Source organism: Pseudomyrmex gracilis, unplaced genomic scaffold (genome assembly GCF_002006095.1).
Source record: "Pseudomyrmex gracilis isolate BER0280 unplaced genomic scaffold, ASM200609v1 scaffold_42, whole genome shotgun sequence".
NCBI lineage: Eukaryota > Metazoa > Arthropoda > Insecta > Hymenoptera > Formicidae > Pseudomyrmex > Pseudomyrmex gracilis.
In genome coordinates, this window is record NW_018020626.1 from 577,761 (window position 1) to 599,788 (window position 22,028).

The 22,028-nt window shown below is 44.8% G+C and overlaps 1 protein-coding gene across 1 annotated transcript in view; it reads right to left on the reverse strand.

The window, feature by feature from the left end:
* The window catches only part of LOC109853047 (protein vein), a 290,727-nt gene extending 269,334 nt beyond the window's left edge, over window positions 1-21,393 (reverse strand). Inside the window, exon 1 of the mRNA XM_020424757.1 lies at window positions 20,223-21,393. Within this exon, the coding sequence (XP_020280346.1) occupies window positions 20,223-21,393 (1,171 nt within the window). The remainder of the gene's footprint in view (window positions 1-20,222) is intronic.
* Window positions 21,394-22,028: the final 635 nt, after the last annotated feature.

Sequence of the window (22,028 nt, forward strand, 5' to 3'; positions counted from 1 at the left end):
AAACAGACTTTCCGGTATTACGAGGAGAAGGAGAAGGAGATTAATCGGCGTTCATGAAATCTCCGAGGTGCTCGACACGAATTCCCCCGATCCCGCGCGTGCGTTTCGTAAAACCGTTTAGCAATGTATTTAAAGAGTTAAACGATCCTGCCTCCTGGGCGAGAAGTTTCGGTGATAGCGGAAAGGCGCGAGAGGGAAAGGCCCGAAACGTCGGGATCATCCATCGTCTTGGCAAAAACTAAACCACCGCCAAAAATAACTTAAAGCAAAAGAGCGCCACATTGCCTGGTCCGGCCCTCCATGTTCGGATTGCGAGACGGACACGACGCCTCGTTCCCGAAAACCGGACAAGAACGAACGCGAGCTGCCGGACGCAGAAACCGTCGCGATTTGTTCGCCGTCGAGCGGTTACGGGACCGTGCGAACTGGTGGCCGCAGATCGATGCAGCTTCGAAGAAAGTACGCCCCGTCCCCTTTCCGTCCCTCTCTCTCTCTCTCTATTTCTCTCTTCCACACACATCCTCTCTTCCTCCTGGCGAGTGCACCAATAGATAGTGCACTGCCGAAATGCAAATAGGTGCATAAACGCGACGACCAGAAATACGAACAATCACGGTCGACGTGCGGCATAAATATGCATGATATCTCTGTGTGACAGCGATTTCAAAATGTTGCAGGCTCCGCGTCCGCGCCGAATATACCGGAATCCGCTCGAGCGAACGTCTGTCAGAATCCGCGATACATCGCCCGCCGCTGTTAAGATATTGCGAGAACACAATGGACACACTCGACGTGAATATGTGCACACATCCGGTGATGCGCTAAGTACGTGATATGTTTAAGTCTAAATGCATTGTGATCGAGAAAATATATACATATCGGGTTTATTGTTGTTATATTACTTATCAAAATGGTTCTGATCTCAAAACAGTTTTTTACGCTTGAATTACGAATGATGATGCTGTGCGTCGTCGGTTAAGATTAAGAGTCGCTGGAAACTTGTCGCATCCTGTGTGTGCGCCACCCAGGCGTATCAAACCGAATAACAACGATATCTCTCCTGCGGAATGCAATATAGTTATTGTTGTGACTGGCTCCACATCTCATCTCTCTTTCTCTCATGGGATATACTATGATGTCTAGAACTACGAAGTGTGTATTCTCGCCGTACACACAGTAACAAGTTAATTACACATCACTTCATTTTCGTCAGTTGGTTGTAGAGATGTTCTGACTTGTTCTCGAATTTTGTAGCAAATTTCGAACTTCGAAGCGAAGAACTTTGATTAAAAAAAGATTAATAAAATTTGTGGCTATAGTTCTTTTTAATTTCTTGCTTTCCCCTTGATTCAAAACTTGTTTTTTTTCTCGAGTGCATAAAGAGATGTGTAAATCCATCACACTAGTTTGAGTTTTTCAATTTTAATGAGAACACAACGATATAGGCAACGTGCATGCGGATGTTATCGAACAATTCTCTCGGCGATACCAACAAGATGGTCGCCAAGACGAGAGTGACGTCGACAAAGAGAAATTCGTCGCTTGCCGCGGCGCACAGTCGGGACGGCTCGGTCGCCGTTTCGGTCGCGAATTGGAGAAATTAAGCCGTCGGGAAATGGAGGGTGGGAAGAGTGCAGAGTGCGGAGAGGAACGATGGAGGCGACTCGGGGGCAATAACTCGCGGCGTGTTGTGACTATCGTGACGACGGCCAGACCGCTGGTCGCTGTTCCGTTCTTCGATCATCGCAACTGTCCATCCGTCCGTCTCTGTCCGTCTCTCGCCGTCTCTTGTCTCCTTTTTTCGGCTCGACTGCGCGACCGCAGCTCCGATTTCCCGGCAAGAAAGTCGCGTAAAAATAAAAGGATATCATAAGTAAGATCAATAAGGATAATTAAACAGCTTAAATGTTGATTTAATTAATATTGTCTAATTGTCTGCTTTGTAATATTTTTTTTTTTTTTTTTTTATTAATTTCTACGTTACGAATTCTTCAAAATATACGTCACGTAAACGTAATATTGAACGAATAAAGATGTGTGATTACGAACGATTCGAATTTTAATATCAAAAGATGCTTTTCATTCACTTATCAAAAAGATCATTTTTCAATTTTCAAAACAAAACAAAATATGTTTTGGAAATTTATCAGCGTCACGTTTCGAAAAGTGAAAGATGCGCTCGCGAGTTTTGCGAAAACGGCAAAAAATTAAAAAATACAGGCATGTTATTTTTCTCCTGTGTCGTACGTTTTCCGGACTCTGTCCGGCTAAATATTTTTAGGAAAGGCGTTATTTTTTGTAGGTCGCGGTGATGCAATTCCATCAGGCCGACGGAACGCTAACGCCAGACTAAACGCGCTATTTTAATAATGGCCTGATTCCTCGTATTATTTCACACCGCGTGAGACGCGCAAAAATCCCGCTAGCCACGATCCGACCATTCTCGCAACACGTAGCGCGAACGTAATTTCTGTTAACTTGCACTTTTTCCGTCGAAAAAACGTAAAAGAAACGCTTTCCTCGAGCTCCCGCAAGCACAATTATAAAAGCGGAATATTCTATCTCGCTGTCGTAATCGTGTACGATTAAAAACATTTCCGTCAGACAGTGATTTCTCACTTGACGAATTAATTACTCGATCTCTTAAATAATCATGCCAGAGTCAGAGAGAAAGAGAAGAAGAAAGAAAGAGACAAAAAAAACTTTTAAAAATTCATTGACTTTATGATTGTTTACTTTTTACCGAAATAAAAAAAATGTAAATAAAAATAAATATAAATACATATTACATATAACCATTTGAATAATGAGAAATTTGTATTAAGAGAAGAAAAAGAGACGTCTTCGTATCTCTCTTTCCACTTTCTGATGAAAGTTAGGTTCATAAAAGACCCAAGATAATCCAGCGAAACAGCTTCCTATCTAAACAAGACGACGCGCCCCATTCCATTTGGACGGGAGCTTATGTCGAGCCTTACGTTGTATTACATTAAAAGACCCTCTCCCCGTGCTCGACGAAACGGCAAAACGATTGTCGAAGGCGGATATCGGGAGAACATTCGAGCGCCGGGTGAGACACTCGGAAGCGACGGAAAAGGGCGCGATTACCATACAGAGTACGTGCTTACTATCGTCGGTAACGGCCGCGCCGAATATTTCCGCGAATCCGTTTGTATCTCCTCACGGCAATGAGCGGTAAGCTCGCCGGAGTTCCGTGCGGCGAATCGAAGAACCGTGTCCTGTCTGGCGCGGACGGCGAGGGTTGCCGGATGATCGTGACCAGCATCGCGAAGGGCGAGGAAAACGCTCGTGGCGAGAAAGCACGGCGCAACGAGCGCGAGAAGAGAAAGAAAAAAAAAAAACAAAAGAAAAGACGGCGAAACGAGACGGCGGAGTCCTTCGGAAAAATCGCGGCGCGAGATTAGCCGGTCGGATTACAAAGTCGTCGTCTCGAAGCGGAAAGAGAGGTCACGATACACCTCACGCCATTCCCGCGGGAACATCCTCAAAGACCGCAAAGCCTCCGCAAATACGACGGTAAATGGCGGTCAGAGTACTGCTCTAATGAGATATTGAGCCAAACACGCGATAATTACTCGACTCGATGACCACTCGATTGGATTTGGCCGCGTGGCTCTGTTCTCGTGGTCAAAATGCTCACGGAGGATATTCCCCGCGATTATCGATTGTTCATTTTGAATCATCAGCGTGTACTTTATGAGTATGAGCAACCACACGTATCTCAGTCAACGATTACAATTTATTTCACTAGCTTGTCGCGATCACATCAGCGTGTCCAACCAGTATTTCGCAATCAGACATTCTTATTAAGAAACTCTAAAATAGTCTAGAAAGAGATATCGTGTTGCGAGAAACTTTATGACGAGTCGATTCTCGTCGCAGCGATGATTTCCTGCTTCCTTGTTTTTTTTTTCCACGTATTACGTGACCTCTTTCGGAGATCCGAGTGTATTCTGGAGCGTTCGGAAATAATATCCCGTGAGTAGGATATTTATAACTGCGACAACGGCGAGCGGGACCCGTCTGATCTAACGAGTTCTAGGCGCGCTGCTGGCTGCGCCAGAACTCTCACCCGTGTGTGCGCGGCTCGTCGACGGTATATTTTTTCACCGCGCTGCAAAAACGTTTTACGGCGCATCGGCCTTGAATATTTGCAAATTAATTCGAGCGTCGTTCCGTTCTGCGAAGCGTCGATTCGCGTTTATTAACCACGTAACGTCAAAAACTTAAGCGAAATCAACACACGCGCGCGCTATTAATTCGCGGATAGAGCGCGAGCGGAGTCCCGACGTGATACGCACTCGTTAAAATATCGGCAGGCGCGTAATTCGCGCGCTGCGCACGTACACATAACGCGTCGCATAACGCGCGCGGCGGTCTGCAATTCGCCACAATGTGGCATCGGCTTGTAAAACAACGATGAAAGGCTATGACAACGTTTCGTGAAACGCAAACTCTGGAATAAGCTTCCCGGAAAGTTACAATATACATCCGTTTCGATCCATCGGCGCGATAGTCACGTTCGTGGCTCTTTCGCTGAAGGGAGGAACGTTCAGCGTCGCGTAAACCTGGTTCGAAAATTGAAAAGCAACGCACAGTAAAACGAGCAGCCTATATGCAGAAAAGAGAAGAGCTAAAAGGCACGAAAACGGACTGCGGGAACTTGTGTGTTATCCACAGAGATACAACGCGGGGAATTGTCAATTGTTTTTTGTTTTTTGTTTTTCCTTTTTTTTAATCGTCATTTCGTTAGCAATTTAAACAATTGCTTGCGTTTACAAAATAACAAAAAATACACATTCTGTATTAACACGAACGCACGTTTTGCTATAAACAGCATCGATATCGGATTTTACGCGCGCGTATCCTACTATATTTACATACTATACGCTCTAGATATCTCCCCGCGCGCTTCGAGAACCGCTCGCGTACTTCGAAAAGTATTTAAAATATCATGTGTTAGGTAAATATTTGATTTTTATTATTGTGTAAAAAATACGCAAAAATTGAATGTTGAGAAAAATTCGAACTGACTCAAGCTACTACAACAGAAAAATATTTTAGAAATAAAACAAATGGATATATGTATACAAGTGTAAACACAAAAATTCTAGTTTGCAACACGTGAAAAATTCACTTAAAATGTGTGTGTATGTGTGTGTGTGTGTGTGTATGTATATCACACGGACGCGTTGGACAATGCTAATCAGGTCACGCGTAAATCATTCGTAAATGTCTATAATTTGTGCGCTTGGGACGTACATTTTGCTCGCGCGTTACAATGTACGCGTACTTGCGTTATTATATTACGATTACAATGTGATACGCAATGGTCCATCAATACGCGCCAATCACTATAATTACATCGCGGGAAGCGCAAAGGGCGGTTACATATGGGGATCGTATATATACGCGGGTAAAATTTGCACGTGGTAACCAGCTTCGTGGAAAGTTACAACACGCCGGTTCTGCGTTTCGCAGCTGCATTTTCGTTTCCCGGAAAAAACATGTCCAGTCACGTAAAATCCACGCGCGCGCGCGAAGGGGGATGCTTCAAAAAATTCAAATACAGCGATTTTATAAAAAAAAAAAAAAAAAATCGAAAGCACGCGAGCCAAACACGGTGGGAGAAGAAATAAAACATTTGTAGAACAGCGAAACCCGATATACGTGCGAAATGTTTCGAAATTCATCCACAACTTGTTTCGTGCGCACCGTGTGTTTTACATCCCTTTTGAAAAGAGTGACGAGAAATTAAGTCTCTTAGGCCTGGTTTATGCGGGCAATAACTGTTAACTTATGCCGGAACCGGTAGAGTTTAACTATAGGATTTCAATGCTTCTGTTTATACAAAATTTCCGAATGCGTATAAACAGAAGAGTATTGGAATCCTATAGTTAAACTCTACCGGTTCCGGCATAAGGTAACAGTTATTGCCCGCATAAACCAGGTCTTAATTGTTTCTCATTTGATTTCAAATTGCTCGGCGAAACACGCGGAAGAGAATTTAAATAAGTGTTTTTGCGTGCGAACAGTCGTGCCAAATTGCCCGACGATTGGGCGAATTTACGATCTGATTGTGGTCTGCATGAGATCTTGAGCATGTGCATCCGTATTAAGGACGAAAGGGGGAAAAGAAGGAGAATCTCTGGTGAATGATGTCTGTATGTTGAACATGTAGGCCGGGGGTCGCTCAAACGGCAGGGAAAAACACATGTTATCGACAGGCCGTCCTTTTTTGCCGACTCGTTCGCGGTGAGGGAGGAATGAAACAGCGGGGACGGATCAGTGAGCGAGCCGATAGGGAGAGGGAAGCGAAGGTAGAAACGAAAAGCTAGCTGAGATTTTTTTGTCGACTTTTTAACAGAATAGGCGGCTTTGATAGACAGCAAAGAGAATGAGATGGAAGGAGAATGAGGAAAATGCAAAGAGAACAGTCGTGTTTCGATAGACGTGTGAGTGTCGCATTTGAACGTTCAGCTTTTCCGCTTTAATGCAACCGAGAGCGTTTTCCTATCCTTCCTTCCCTCCGACTTGGAAATTTCGGCCCGTGCGACTCTTCATCGGGAATAATTAATCGACCCGAATATATAACCGCGTCGTGATTCGCGCAATGTTTCAAATTGATTTCTGATTGTTTCTGTCATCAGAAGAATCTTCAAAAATTATTTTGAAAAATATCTTTTTTTCTCACACATTTGTGCTTGGCAAGAGAATAGTTTTTTAATCGCGTTTCGCGAGCATTGTAGAGAATTCGAGAGAAACGAGTTCAACAATTCGATACCACACTTTTCGATAAGATCGTTTTTTGTTCTGTTGCGTAAAATAATTACTCGCAACGCGCGAGATCGATCGAACTCTCACCCAGTTCGTCCACAAGTTCGGAACCTTGAAATTTGGCGAGGACGGACGGGCGTTTTCGGAGTCGTGCCAGCGCTGATTCATTGTCGGAGATTAACAACCGATGCCGCGACGGCGGGCGCGACAGAAATGGCATGTTCTCACCACTGCCAGAAGATCGGGTTATTGTGCGGGATGATAACGAGAATCTCGAGCGTCGCGAATTAATCTCGCCGATTAGCGAAACCGACACCGGCGCGCATTCGACGAACGTGATAATTGGCGCGGATCGGCGATAATACTCGCATCCGAGCGAAAAATTGCTAAAGATCGTCGATAACGTCTTGAAGGAGAACTAATGCACTTACGGCGCAGCGAGGAGCGATAATCCACTTTCCGTTAGATGTGTTACTGTTGCACCGACTCTACTTCATCGACCCTCTCGCGCAACGTATTTGCTCGCCGAGCGTTGTAACGTTCCCGCTCTAATTTAGGATGCGACCGTGGGGAGTTTTTTTCTTGCTCGTAAAGCACACGCAGCATCGAGCGCAAGAGAACGCCGATATGTGTTTTATTTCAAAAATAAATTTTAAATAAAAAAAAAAAGAATAACAACATCATTTTGCTTCGTCAAATGCAAGACTGGTCTGTTTTTCTCTCCCGTTTGTTTGAACACGAGAGATATACATTTTGCATAAACTGACAATCATACATTGTTTTTAGCACAAAATTGCACTATCATACAAACTTTTACTAGAAAGAAATTTGAAATTACACTCGCGTGTACCGCGGTATCTAGTCGGAAAGAGTTAAAAAAAAAAAAAAAAAAATCAGCTCTTGTTGCACCCTTTTTCTTACAAAAACAAACGCTTTATAGCTTTGAGCGCGAATGAGCGTGTGGCCTAATATCTTTATTTATAGTTTTTCAAGCATTTCGTCGATAAATAAGAGCAGCTCTCTTTCTCTCTCTCTCTCGCTTTCCCTCTCTCCATTTTGCTCCACTTTACCCGAATGACTCATCGAGTTCAACTTGCGAGGCTCGTAACTCAATCCGCGACGGTGATGCGTTACCGGCCAATTATCATATCGCGTTCGAGCTCATTGAGCGTAGTATCAACGACTGTCAATTTCGGGGACGTACGACGGATCAGGAAGGAAGGAAGGAACTGGCGAATAGAGGCCTTTCGGCGATCACACCGTCGACTTGCGAGCTCAATCACAGTACGACATAAATCGCCAAGGATGATATTAAAATGTGTTTTTTTTTTTTAAATAAAATAATACACACGGATGACAAGAGTTATTTATCGCGAGAAACAAGAGTTTCATCGAGAGTATCAATCACGCGTTTACTTCCACGTTAATAAAAATAAAAATAAAAATTAATAAGTCTGCGAAAACAACATAAGAAGTATCATTACTTTTCTTCTCAACTTTATCTTCTTTCTAATCTTCGTTTTCTCGCGTTATTTTTTTTTACTTAACTTACACTTGTAATCACCGTTTTTCTTTTCCGCGATGCATCATCGTGCTCAATTACATTCTACCAGCACCAATTGATGTTACAGCTCTCATCTGCGCAAACATCTAAGACTGGTTTTAACAGATTATTATCCGAAGCCGACTATGTTTATTTTATGTTTCAGTCTGCTTTTAACGTGTCCGCGCTCGCTCTTTATGCAGTCGCTGGCTGAGTGCTGAAACGCAAAACGAGACGAGACAATAGAAATATTACAGTGAACACTCTAACTTTCATACCGGCCAAAGTCGGTGCTCCGATTTCAATCCGCAAGTAGATCACGAAATTCGTCTCGAAAGTATCGTGTGGCAAAATGAGAGATCGTGTTGAGAGTTGTCCGCGGGGCGGAATAAAGGGCGCGCGCCGCACGATCGCCGTCGCGCGATACTTTTCGCATTCGCACTTCATTACGACCTGCCGAAGAGTAGGAAAGAGAGGAAGAGAAAACGAGAAAAAGAGAGAGAGAGAGAGAGAGAGAAATTTCCACGATCTGCAGGCCGCGAGTGCAGATCACGGCTCCGCCGTGCACTCGCGCCGCCGTTCACTGTGATCGCACGGTCGGTCAGATCGCTAAAAATAATCACGCTCTCCGAGAACGGTCGGATATGTTAGGAGAGAGAGATCGGCGGCTGCTGGCCGCCCAGCAGTCTACACGATCGCCGAGGCATACCGGACCAATACGCCGGGCAATTAATCTGCCTTGCGCGCGGCCCGCGAACCCGATTTAATCCACCGATCGCGATCCGCCACTCGTGTGCAGCTCCCCCTCTCCTCCCCTTCGCCCGATCGAGCTGGAATTAAATTAATACGCCAAATTATTAACCCTTTGCGCTTCGAGTTACCATCGGTCGTATGAGGGACCGAAAGGTGTGTATTTAAACGGCCGATACTCGAAATCGTTATCTCCTGAATCTCACCGATGGAAGTGAATAAATATTGTTATTAAAACTTATTTATTAGTACGATGTGCGCGACGCATTTACATTATAAGACCCTCGGCTGTTGCTCAATTAACGGATGTGCTTCGAAGAAGAAGACTCCGTTGGGAGGAAAAACACGATTGGAAATTCATCAAATTCGTCTGAAATATTTAGAACTCAGATTGTGAATACATTAACAGATAGGATTGTTATTGTCGGGAAGCGAATAATATTATCCCACTAAAATTTGCTCGCGCATAACGCATTAATTTAATATGAAATCCTCTCATTCAAACGTTCGTGCGATCGAGCATCTCCGATCGCGCAGATACACACGCGAATCCATAAATTAAAGCGAATATCGAATTCCGCATATATAATAATGTTTTCGCAATGATGATTTAAATCATCAATCATCTAATTTCCAAACCGTGCGATGCTAATCGATACAACTGTGTGACAATCCGAGTCAAAATAACTGTTACTAATGCTGCGTAATTGCTCAGATGTAAACAGCATTACATTCATTTTTGTTTTATGGAAAATATTCGATAACAGTCGCAAAACGTGTGTGTGTGATTATTTCACCTCTCGTGTAACAAGTATTTTTTTTTTTTCAACGTAAAAACCCACCATCTTTTCGCTATTTATTCGAACTCTCGAAACATACGACCCAATTTTCTTACCACGTACCTTCTGCAGAATTTCAAACTTTAGTAAGGAATATATTACGTGGTACATTTACTTTATTAAATCTTATTTGAGTTACGTTTTCAATTGCAAAATTCTTGATTCTTCATTTTATTTAATACGGCCTCTCTCTCTCTCGTATCACCGCTTCCGCTGTCGCGATAAGATCCGAAACGCACCGACCGGCCGATCGATCGATCGATCGATCGAGCCGTCTCTTGCTCTTCTCCTCGCGAGCAGATCTTCGGCAGACTTCTCGGCGTGTTTGTGCCCGGCGCGCGTTTGGATCGGCGACCGCCCAGCAGTCTACCCGGTCGGCGCACGGTGTATACACACACCACACGTGTGGTCCCCCACCAGAGAGAGGGAAACGCGACGGTGTCCGTTCCCCACCTCGCGCGCCTCCACCTGCGGGCCCACCGGCGTATGCGTGCCGGACTGCGTGCGAGCGCGTCCAGAGAGAGAGAGAGAGAGAGTATATAGAGCGTGTGTACCTGTAGGTTCTCTCTCTCTCTCTCTCTCTGTTCCCCTTCCCGCCCCTCGTTACCTCTCTTTCTCTTGCTCTCTGAGTATGGGCACAGGGCCGTACGTGCTCTGGATATTTACGCGCCGATTTTCTCCCCTGCCCGCCTGTGTCCGCAGACTCAGGATGGCACAGTCGAGTGCACCTCACCCCACACCGTCGTCCGCCTCGCACGATTGCGACCCAATCCGGTGTCCGTTTGGCTCCCGAGTTCTACTATTCCCGTTAACGTTAAATACGAATACACCTTTCTTGCACGCATCTCTCTCTCTCTCTCTCTCTTTCGTTGAGAAAAGTTTGCAATAGATTCAGAGTTCAATCGCTGAAAGTGCGCAAGCGTGTGTTACATATGCGTCATACGAATTATTAAGGCAATGCACGTGCAGTGTTTATATTCCTCTATTTCGCCAACAGTTTATTCGGGACAGTATGTCAAAAATGTCCATGCGCACATGCTGCATTTATCCTTCGCCACTCGTGCAGCCAGGTGGCCGCAGATTTTACAAAAATATTGCAGACAGCGCGCTTTAAACAACTAGTTATTTGTTCTGCAGCTTATAACGAGTGTCACATATCTTTTCGATAGCAAAGACGCTCTAAATATCGTCCGTGTGTGCGGGAATTTATTAGAGTTCGACATTCTCAGAATGGACGTGTTCGATTTTCGCAAGGTCTGATGATGCGGTTGATGCGGTTCAGACAAGGGGGGAGTCCGATGCTTTCTGGATCGGTTCGAAAGTGTCACAACGACGACAACGACAACGATGAGAACGACGACGATACGCACCCATTATCGAGGCTCTCTCAGCTATTTACTCGAAGCACCGTTGCTGCACCGTTGCACCGACGCGGGCCGTGCGACGCGCGTCCTACATACAGCCGCGCGTGGAACGCGCACCGATAATTGGCAGCAATTAATTTCGATAGTAATTCGCCGGCGGCTGTCCGGAATTGTATGCCGGAGCGCGAGTCGATCGAGAATTCGATAGTCAAAACGACGGGTACGTGTGTGTTCCGTGAGAGATTTTACGACGTTCGAGCGCGTTCGCGCGACATTCGCAGGATTCTCTCGTAACGAAAACGCGTTGCAATCGACGCGACGACGCGAACGATTTTGTCGCGATCGAATACGTCGACAGAGATACTCTCTTGCAAAACGAACAAAGGTATGAACAAAGTTTTGTTCAATATATATTTTCACGTTTTGTCGATATATATGTCGTGTTTTATTTCACTTGAAGATACCGAAAGTATAAAGTACCTTTGAAACAAGATAGTCAACTTTGAGAATCGCGCTACGGTTATTAACATATACATTGCATAATAATACGGAAATCATTTCACAATCTTTGTGTTTTAGTGCAAATTTAATTTAAATTTTTGAGCTTAGCGGCAGTTCGTGAAGTCTTTGACGGTAAAAAGACAAAGAGAAACATGTTTTCATACGCTCCTCTCGCGCATATATTCGCGCGATCGTCAAAGTTTCCGGTCTACGGAAACTAGCTCGAAATTTTCGCGGGATCCGAGCGATAATACGGGCCAGCTGGCAAAATTTTGCGCAAGAGTTCGCGCGGCGCCTGAGGCGAAATTCATCCAAAGTTTAATTCAAATCGGTCTGTACGCCGCCGTTCCGGGAAACTGGCACGTTTGCGGGAGACAGAACGCGGACGTGAGCTCCTCGAAGACGTGGAAGTGGTCACGAGAAGAACGTGGGAAATGACGTACGTACTGTGGGAAATAAATTTGTTTCCGGAAACTCCGGGAATATCAGCCTGATTGCTTGCTCGGCACGCGCGTTTCATTTTACGCGAAAGACGACAGTCTTATAAGGCGGTCGCTCGATTTATGCGTCGCCGAGATTGCGGCACTTGTGTGTGAACGACGCGAAGCGAGTTCCAAGAACTTTAAACACCGTATATACAGGATGTAGTTCTGATCTTTGACGTTTCAACTTCGCGAGCTCGCGCGCGCCAAAGTGATGTAACAAAGTTTGCAAATTATTCTTCTAGCAACACAAAATAAATATACAAACATATATATATATATATATATATTTATATTTATATTTATATTATACATATACAACACAAGCGAAAGCACTTTTTCATCAAATAAAAATTGTACGTGAATAACGCAAAATACGCGCGAAATGTTTGGCCTTTGTAGATCGTAAAACGGTGTCTGTGCGAGACTCCGCGGTAATTGATCAGTTACGTTCCAAGAAACACAGCGCACATCAAGCGCACACTCGTTTTCAGACGGACTGCGGCATGCATTAACAAACTGCGCCGTTGAGCGTGGCGGGACCCCGAGTTTGCGTTCAAGTCGCATGTTTAATTCGCAACATAATGCGCATGCTAATTCATTTACACGAGCTCCCAACTCAAAATCCCTTATACCCCCGCTTTGTACTTCGCAGCTACTCGACAAAATGGCAGAAAGTGCTGTCACGATTAAAAAGAAGAAAGAAACAAAGAAGAAAAGAAAACAAACAAAAAGGAGGCCGCATAAAGAGCGCGAAGAGCAGAGCAACATTGTTAGAATGAAATTAAGCATGCACAAAGTAGCGAGAGACTATCGGAAGTACAGTTAGACAGTTTCCAGAGAGAGCGCAAATTGCACGGTTACCGACGGCTATCAGACGCGCAGGAGGTTTGCTACTACTTCGTAGTTAATCCTCGAGACATCGTAATTCGTTCGTGATCAGTCGGTTGCGCTTGGGCACTTTAAAAAATTGCGCGCGTTCGGGTAACGAGGTTCCGCGGAAAAAGCCAAGTTGCGAAAATGGTTATTACGGATCTCAGCCACGCGATCTCCCCTTAGCAAAGCCACTTTATGTACGTAAGAATGCCACCCCACCCCGTATACGTGGAATTTTGTGCATTACGGTAATGGACAGCGCGCAGGTCTCTGAGCAAGGCTTCGGTAAGTTTTGTGTATCGGTTGTGGTTGACACGCACGTGTGGTTGTCAAACACACGGCCGGCGCGACCAGATAGAAGAATTACGTGAAGTGCTCGCATGATTGCCGAAGAGTGTAGATATAGATATGAGAACGATGGGGTATACACGTAGACAAGAGAGAGAGAGTGGAAAACAAATACGATCGAGGAAGATGGAATAGAGCGCGAGGAGAAAGAAGAGAGGCGCGCATTGCGCATCGGTGTCGCGACACTCTCGATGTCCTCTTTCCGATTTTCTCTTTATGCCTGTCTTCTTCGTTTCGCAACGCGCGTATATAAACTAACAGAATGTAAGAACGAGTTTCCGATTAAGGTCTTATAATTGATGTCTCCGTCTTCTCTCCCCTCGTCTTTGGCTTAATCATCGCCAACTGGAAAAAGGGCCCTTCGCTTTTGATCGCGGATCAACGAACCGTCACACCGGAACATCTGTGTTCTACACACGTTGTTACGTTTCTCTTGAAGAAAACTTCCTCCCGCATCTGCTCTGTCGGCAAATATTTACGATATTGTTTTTACTCAGTTCTCTGCGCACATAATTAAAATGTTTTCTTTGCAAGTTAGACAACTTGTGTATTTTCGCGCAAATTTATCGTAAGCTTTTGAACACAAAAGTCGTTTAAAGAATTGCTAATGAAAAACAGAAAAGTATATTGCGCGACAAGAAAACAAAAACACACTGTGAATTAATACAGTCGCTGAGATATTTTGCAATTAGCTCGCGCCGCTAAGTAGTACGAGGTATACACATTACGATCTCTGAATAGCAACCCCCTTTTAGAGGAGACGAAATCTCGCGAATTGCATTGCGACCCGCAACGGTCGATACTAATGATCGCGTTGCTAATTAGCCGTTTCTTGAAGAAAAAAACTCGCATCGCACCGCGCGTCAACGCGCTCTATCGCTTCGCTCTTGGGACTCGACTACTAATTAGCGTGCCGTCTAATTAACGCGTCGTCACACGATTACGAAGCGTCACCCACCATTTAAGTGCACCGAGGACACAAAAAAAAGTGCCGGGCTAATTATTTCGTCACGACGATTCGAAACGCCCGAGAGAGAGAGAGAGAGATTGTTAAGATTATTAAGATTCGGGAAAGCGTCGAAGATCCGATTACCCTCTGCCGCACTCGCACGTGATAAATCTACTTAACGAAGAACACGGAGCGAGCGAAAGTACGAGGATGCTGCGCAGGGCCGCGGCAGACAATTCGCGCGCGCGTGCGGCTTGATTTAAGCACATTATTCGTTCTCTCTTTTTTTATTCTTTATTCCCATAATTTTCTGTCTCTCTTCTTCTTACTCATAACGTGTTGTTTGTTGTTTTTATCTTTGCTTAATTTGTCGAAAAGAAAACTTCGTTAATTTTCTGCGGAAGAAAGGTGAAAAACACCCTGCGAGATCTCAGATAGCGATCTCCCAAATCCGTTCTATTCTAACCAGCCCTGCGTGTCTGCTTTTCGTCGCTCCCTCTTGTATTCTGTCAAGATCGCGACACCTTCGGGAAACGATAATGGGATAAGTCGCGAAAACTTTCGATCCCGCCGCTGTCTAGATGGATGTAATACTCACGCAAAGCGGGTAGGCGCCCAGGCAAACGAGCAACAGTTATGAACTCTCCCGCAAACGGAGAACAGATACAGAGTGACGAGAACGACGACGAAGATACAGAGTGACGAGCGACGAGGTACCCTAACGACGGTTAGACCAGCCGGTAGTTTCCAAGCGCGTCAAAGGGCGTTCTCCCGTTTTCACGTTGGTATTATACCAACGCGGTGGATCTTCTCCGAAACTTGAGCGAAACGATCGGTCCTTAGACGACACGTTGTGTTCGCGCGCGCATTGATTAAAACGACGCGTCCCGTGGAAATCGATGCGCCACGATAATCACGGGACGTCGCCTGACGAGACACACAATCGAGAACGCGTACATCCCTCGATCCGAGAGTCTCAGACCCGCGTTTACGACCGCGGACACCTCTTGAAAATTAGCCATTGAATGCAATGTGGTTCAACAAATCAATCTTAAAAATTAATTCCCAGCGTTATATCTTTTAAATTATAAAGAAAAGAATCTGGAACAAATGTGCATAGAGAAAAAGTCTTAAATTCCATTTTGTGTATATATATGAATGTCTTTTTGATGAGTAAAATCATTCGGTTATTTGCCCGAATTTAGTGTATCAATCAATTTCTATTCGAAATGCACATATATTTCTGCTTGTTGATATTATAACAATAATTTGCGTCGCAAAAAATTAGCTTCATTTGTTATCAACGTTATCGTAAAAGTCTGTGCAATCCAAATCAAATTGTCGAGAGCACATACAGCATGTACGCTATAGGGATTGTAAAATAATCTGTGTTATAAATAAACATTATAGAGCTAGGCGGTTGCGTAATTGTGCATAAATAAACGTTAACATGTAATCGAGGTAAATTGGAATAAAATTGTGAATGGAAGTTGCGTTATTTTAGATCAATTAGCGATAACGATTAAAATTTTACATATGTGTGTATACGTACTTTTATAAAAAAAAGTGTAAAATTGTATATGTTGTGTATACATTTAAATATAAATATATAAATAAATAAATAAATAAATATATATATATATACTCAGACTTTCGTCAGATATCATTAAAATATACGTACTAAAGCTTTTCTCCTTTTATTTACTATGAATTTTACATCAAAGAATATTTATCTCATTTATTTTTTGATATTATTACATTCAATGTAAAATATTAAGTTTCAATAAAAGCAATTAGAAAAAAAAAAGAATTATTTACAGGGGATTAACAACATCTACAACTCTGTGCTGTTTTACTTTTCTCGTAGTTATAGTTGATTTCCGGAAAACAGTTATTTTACAACCTGTTTTTCCACCTTTTCTTCTCGAGCTTGTTTATGCGAGAAGTTTGATATTTCTAGAATAAATGATCCGTGCCGCACACACAGATCTCGAATTCCTGCAACGAGCATGAAATGTTGCATCGCTCTCGAGCTTTTTTCCCTCCGATGTTTACGATCGTATCGGCTATCTTTATGCAAGTGTTCGTATATCGCTGGAAACTCATTATCTGTTTCATCAAGAACCTCCAGTCTCGGTAGCGACTTGACCCGACCTTTATACGTCTACACATACTAGGTAGATCTTATCTACACAACCAATGACAAGACTCAATACCAGACAGAATGTCGTTTGTTGTTTAAAAAAAAAACACTTCAACGTATCTGAACTTTCTACGATTTAGTGTACGTTTTGTTTATCCAAAAAGAAATAAATTCACAAATCTCATTAAGAGATCCGCGCGCGGAAGGAAAACGTTGGCAAGAAAATTTTCCGGACACCCTGTACACGGGGTAACAGTAGCGACGCGAAGTGGCCGCTAACACTCTATCACACTTAATTAATACCTCTTATTCCGTTAACATTGAAGATCGAGCGCGCGTGCGCGCTTTTGCACGCTCGTTCGGACTCCGCCGCTCGACTCGATCGCTTCAGACTCTGTCGCGATTACGCGCCGCTTGTTTAACTGTTAAGGACAGGTGGAACTGACGCGTTCTCGCTCACGATTACGCTCGCGTCACGACGCGAGGTTCAAGATAAGAAGAAAATTTGCAAGCCTGCGACCGACCTCGTCATCCTCCAATGCCCGCGCGGAATTTGTCGTTTACCGCCGGCGGCTTTCTACTTTTCCGCGTCGTGCGTTTAAGGTAAATCAAATCGAATCGATTCCTTACTCGTGTCTCAATTGCGTCAGCGATTTCTACCGCGTTAAACGAGTGACGTTAAAATTTTTCTATGTTCGACGGAGAGAGAAACGTTAATTGTTTCTCAGCCGTTCTACTTTTAACTTGAATTTTTCACCGCAACTATCTAACACGCATTTACCTACTACCGGAAAGTTTGTTTTTCAAATTTTAGTTCAGAGTAAAAACATTCTGCTATACGAGACGCATCACGTATCTATGTGTGTGATGTGTGTGTGTGTGTGTGTGTACGTAGCAGCTGGTGAGCTGCTTCGTAAGGTAACTGAGTATGCACACTGCACATAATTAGGAGTCCTAAAATGAATTAATTAACTTGAGGAGAAATACAACAACAGCTGGAATACACGATCAAAATTCCCATCTTAATTCGGACTCGCTCGAGGAATATCTCAGAATTTCGCGATTTCTCAAGGGAGGAGAACGTCACGTTCCGTCGTTCGTCACGTTCGGCGCGATAAATTGACCGCGGAGGATCGTCATTGCGCGCGAGTCACCGGTTGACATCTCCGTCGTCCGACGGCGATCCAATCGCAATATACAACGACCTAGTAGGGGCCAGTTGGTCTTGGCGAGATTGAGCGCGCGCGCGGAGAAGTGGAAGAGCGCATTGAACCGCTGTCGCTGTCGACAGCACAAATTGGACTACCTTCAAAAACTCATCGCTCGTTACGCGACGCGGCGCGACGTCGACGCGATTGCTAATCGACGAAGCGCGCTCGAAACACACGCGAGAATACGCCCGCTGCGATTTGCGAGCGTGTCGGGTGCGCGCGACTTGCCAGAACCGTAATTGAATTGTCAAATCGGGTCGTCGTAACGTGACATTGACACTGTTTTGCCGTAATAATGATCATTATCATCAATTGACCGACACTTGACTTGGTGATTACAGTCGCGACGTTCTTATCAGGTAGTAGTTGCATTTTTTGTAATTGATTATTGCAGTCAGCGAGCTATCAACCGGCGCATGCGACGCTCATTGCGAGTGATTCCGTCGCGTATATTGTAGCTATAATAGTTAGTATCGTATCTGAGTTTCTGACAAGTAAGTGATCGATTTCATTCGTGATCAGTTGATCGACATTTGTCTCGTCCACTTTGCGACTTTGTAAATTTATCAGCGCGTTATCAGTTAATATTGAAATAAATCATTTTCGACATTCTGAGATTGTTAAAAGTCAGAAACGACGTTTCGCGCACACGTATAACGAGTCTTTAATTAAAATATCACAGTTGTCTGAAAGAGAGATATGTATATGAATGTTAAAAAACGTAATGAAAAGAAAAAAAAAAAAAGAATGGTCGCAGAATATATGTAGAAACGTAAAAGAGCTTCCGCGGAGTTTTATCACAAATTCCATGACTTCGATATCGTTACAGGTTTTGCTTCTGTTATAAATCCTCAATGCTTCCAATATCGATTAAAAGGGAATTATAAAACACGCACGTGACTCGAGAGCTGGGAGAAGAAAATTAAAATGTACCGAAGCTACATCCCCCCCGCCGCTCGTAGATTACGAATTCGTATTAATCGCTATAACAAACTCATTTGGATTGAAAAATAAATTTCTTTTAACCTTCTATATCTACGATTTACCGTACGAAGTTTATGCTCCAATTAGCGGGTGAAACACGTTCGGTAAATTAATAAACGTCACGCGCCCGCGCGCTATACCAAATTTGAACACAGAATATATCCGTACTATCGCCCAGTCGGAATATATCACGCGTAAATTAAAATATTCACGTGCATTTACATAAGTTAGATGTCGTATCGCCGGGCTATCCGCGCGAAAGGGAAATATACATACGCTTCCCGTTGGGGAAGCCTCCCTCTCTCGTATTAACAATATTGGCGCGCTATATTCCCAAGCTCTCTCTCTCTCTCTCTCTCTCTCTCTCTCTCTTACTCTTCTTTCCTTTCCTCTTCTGATCGAGAATTTCCTGCATCGACTACGCATTTCAGTTAAAAAAAAAACTAGCAAGTTTCGTTCGGCAAAACCTCGATTGTGTCCTCGAGTCATGACAGATCGATCGGTCGTCGCTCTGCGACGAACAATTATCCGGGACATGTGAGAAATCCCGCCGCGCGCTTCTGTTTTCCCATTTCTCAGATAATCCTCAGAGAGATTAATCTTTAATCTTTGCCTCGCCCAAATATGCAGCGATTCCGTTCATTTCTCCGTGCATCTTACGCGCAATACATCTGCTCTATCTAAAAGTGTCATCTAAAATAAGTTTTCTTTTTCTTTACGACGTTCGATTGCAAGTTGCGCGGTGTTCGAGTATGTCAACTTCAATTGACACAGTTTAAGAACGCAGTTATTATTTAGCACGTAAAACCGGAGTATTTAAGTCTCACTGAATTAAAAATGACAAGGATTCTAAATAATTTTTGTGGCACGACAGTTCTCTAATTAGAGCACTAATTAGTGCTGCACTTGAGAGTGTCCCAGCGGCGTTAAATACCACTCCATAAGAATGCTCATTTAAGATTCAAGTATACGAGCAGTTCTCCTAAACCAAAAAAAAAAAAGAGAGAAAAAAAACAGCTCGCAATCTTTTAAAAGTAAGCAGAGAGAAGCGAACGAACTTGTTCCGAAAAGAATAAACTTTCCGGTAAACAATTTAAATCGAAGACTTGAAGTAAAAAGCGCGCAACAAGTGCCAAACCAAAAAATCTAGGAAAAGTTTGTTTCTAAATGATATTCAATCGCGTTTCAAAGAGAACGTTTGAGAGTCTCTCCATTCAGTTTTTTTCTTTTTTGGTTTTTTTTTTCGGATACGCCGTAAATATTTTTACAAGTAATCTCTTTTGAGACGCTGCCGACTATAGAATTTGGATGCCATATGGTGCTTTCTTGCTGGCCCTTTCACGTCAAGTCCTCGATTATCACTTTCTATCGGCACGCGACCGACCGACTGTCTCAGTCGGGAAGAAACGAGCGCGCATAATTTCTTGGACTCACCGTAATCCGGCCGAACGACAGCCTGGACGGCCTGTTCGTTCTTCTTAGTTCGGATCACCGGCTCGCCGAGGATCGTGAAGTTCCTGGGTCCCACGCGATTCACAAACACTAGATACACTCTTCCTCTTCTAATATTGGCTCGCACCACACCACTCGGATTATCGCGTTGCTGCTGTTGGTTGTCGCCCTTGCTGCCGGCGTCGTAGCTGCCGTAATTGTTGCACACGGTCGACTTGCCGGACGTCGATTTGTCGCGAAAGTGCAGCCGCACGTTGTCGTTCTTCTGAAGCGGCTGAAACCCAGGCTGGCTCTTGTAGACCTGCTTCACCTCGAAGGTCACCGCATAGTTGGAGCCGGGCTTTCTCAGCGACATGCTGCGCGCTTTGCCCTCGAACACGGTGGGCGCGAGAAACGCCCGATTGCCGACATCGAGATCCGGGCACCAGTTCTGGCCGCGGCAGCCCCGTTCCTTGTTCTTGCACCGGCGTCGCTGCTCGCGCGGCGAATCCGCTCTGGTGCGATTCTTTGGTCGTTGCTTCGCCGATCGGACGACCCGCGGCCGTTCCATCGACGACTCCGCCAGCGTGGTCGGCACCACCGCCGCTGAATACGTAAGGGGTGCCTGTGTTGAGGAGTGATGGGACGCGCGAGTCAGACCGGACTCGTTTATCTCCGGATGAAATACGCGAACGTCTCGCTCCGTCTCGCCGGCGGAGACGATATTCCTCGCCGAGTCCTCCGATTGTGTGAGACCCGGCGTGACTTCTCGAATCCCGAAGTTCCCTTCCAGAAGCAATTCTTCCGAGGATCCGGGAAATTGTCGCGAGATCTGTCGCGCGTCATTTTCCGATGAGTGTTTTTCCGTTTGAGAATAACTCTCTCGATCGTTCAACGGACTCAAATCGACCTCGTCAAGATCTTCGCGACGAGCGAAAATTTCTTCGGACGACGATTGTTCCGGGTGTCTCTGAATTTCTTCTGGCTGATACACCCGCGGAACGGCTTCGTCCACTGCGCTCTCGGACAGTGGACGATAATGCCTCGCCTCGATGATGCTCGTCACTCCGGACGTTTTTCCGAGGGTGTCCCGAATGGCGGGGGGTGCCGCAGCGAGCGCCAGTGCGCCCCACCAGCCGCTTAAGAACCCGGCCAAAAGCAGAGGCGCCCACATCATCCAACCCTGGTTAACGGTGTGATCGGGGGTGTGAGGTTGACACCTCGGTCACCCCGACTCGCACAGAGGCACGCGCTCTTATCGCCTCCTCCTCCTCCTCCTCCGCCTCCTCCTACTCGGCTCGAAGAACGAGCCCCGCTCACCGTCGCAAATATCAGCGAGTTCTACGTCAAACTAGAGTTCTATTTCTCCAATCTTTTCGTCTCGATTTCTTACGGTCGAGACTCGACTCGACTCCGCGACTCTCTCTCTCTCTCTCGTCTCTATTCGGCCGATTCGTTTCCCGTTCAGTTCCCGGATCCAGACTTTTCACGAAGTGTTGTACGATCGATAGTGAAACGTCGGGACTTCTTCATCCACATTCGTCTTCATCTTACGCGATACCATTGACCTCATCCTCGAAATCAGCGGAGGCAGCCGTGGCGAGCCGCACCATGCGGCCGCTTCTGTCTGTTCTTCCTTTTGTATCTTTTTCTTGCTCTTTTGTTGAAAAATGTTGTATTATCGCAGATGATCCCGACCGGCGGCTCCGACGATCGCGGATGCGACAATCAGCATCGGTCTTTCACAGATTCTGGTTTTCATTATGCCTCGCGATCGCGCACCAACATTATTATGGCCCGATGTAAACC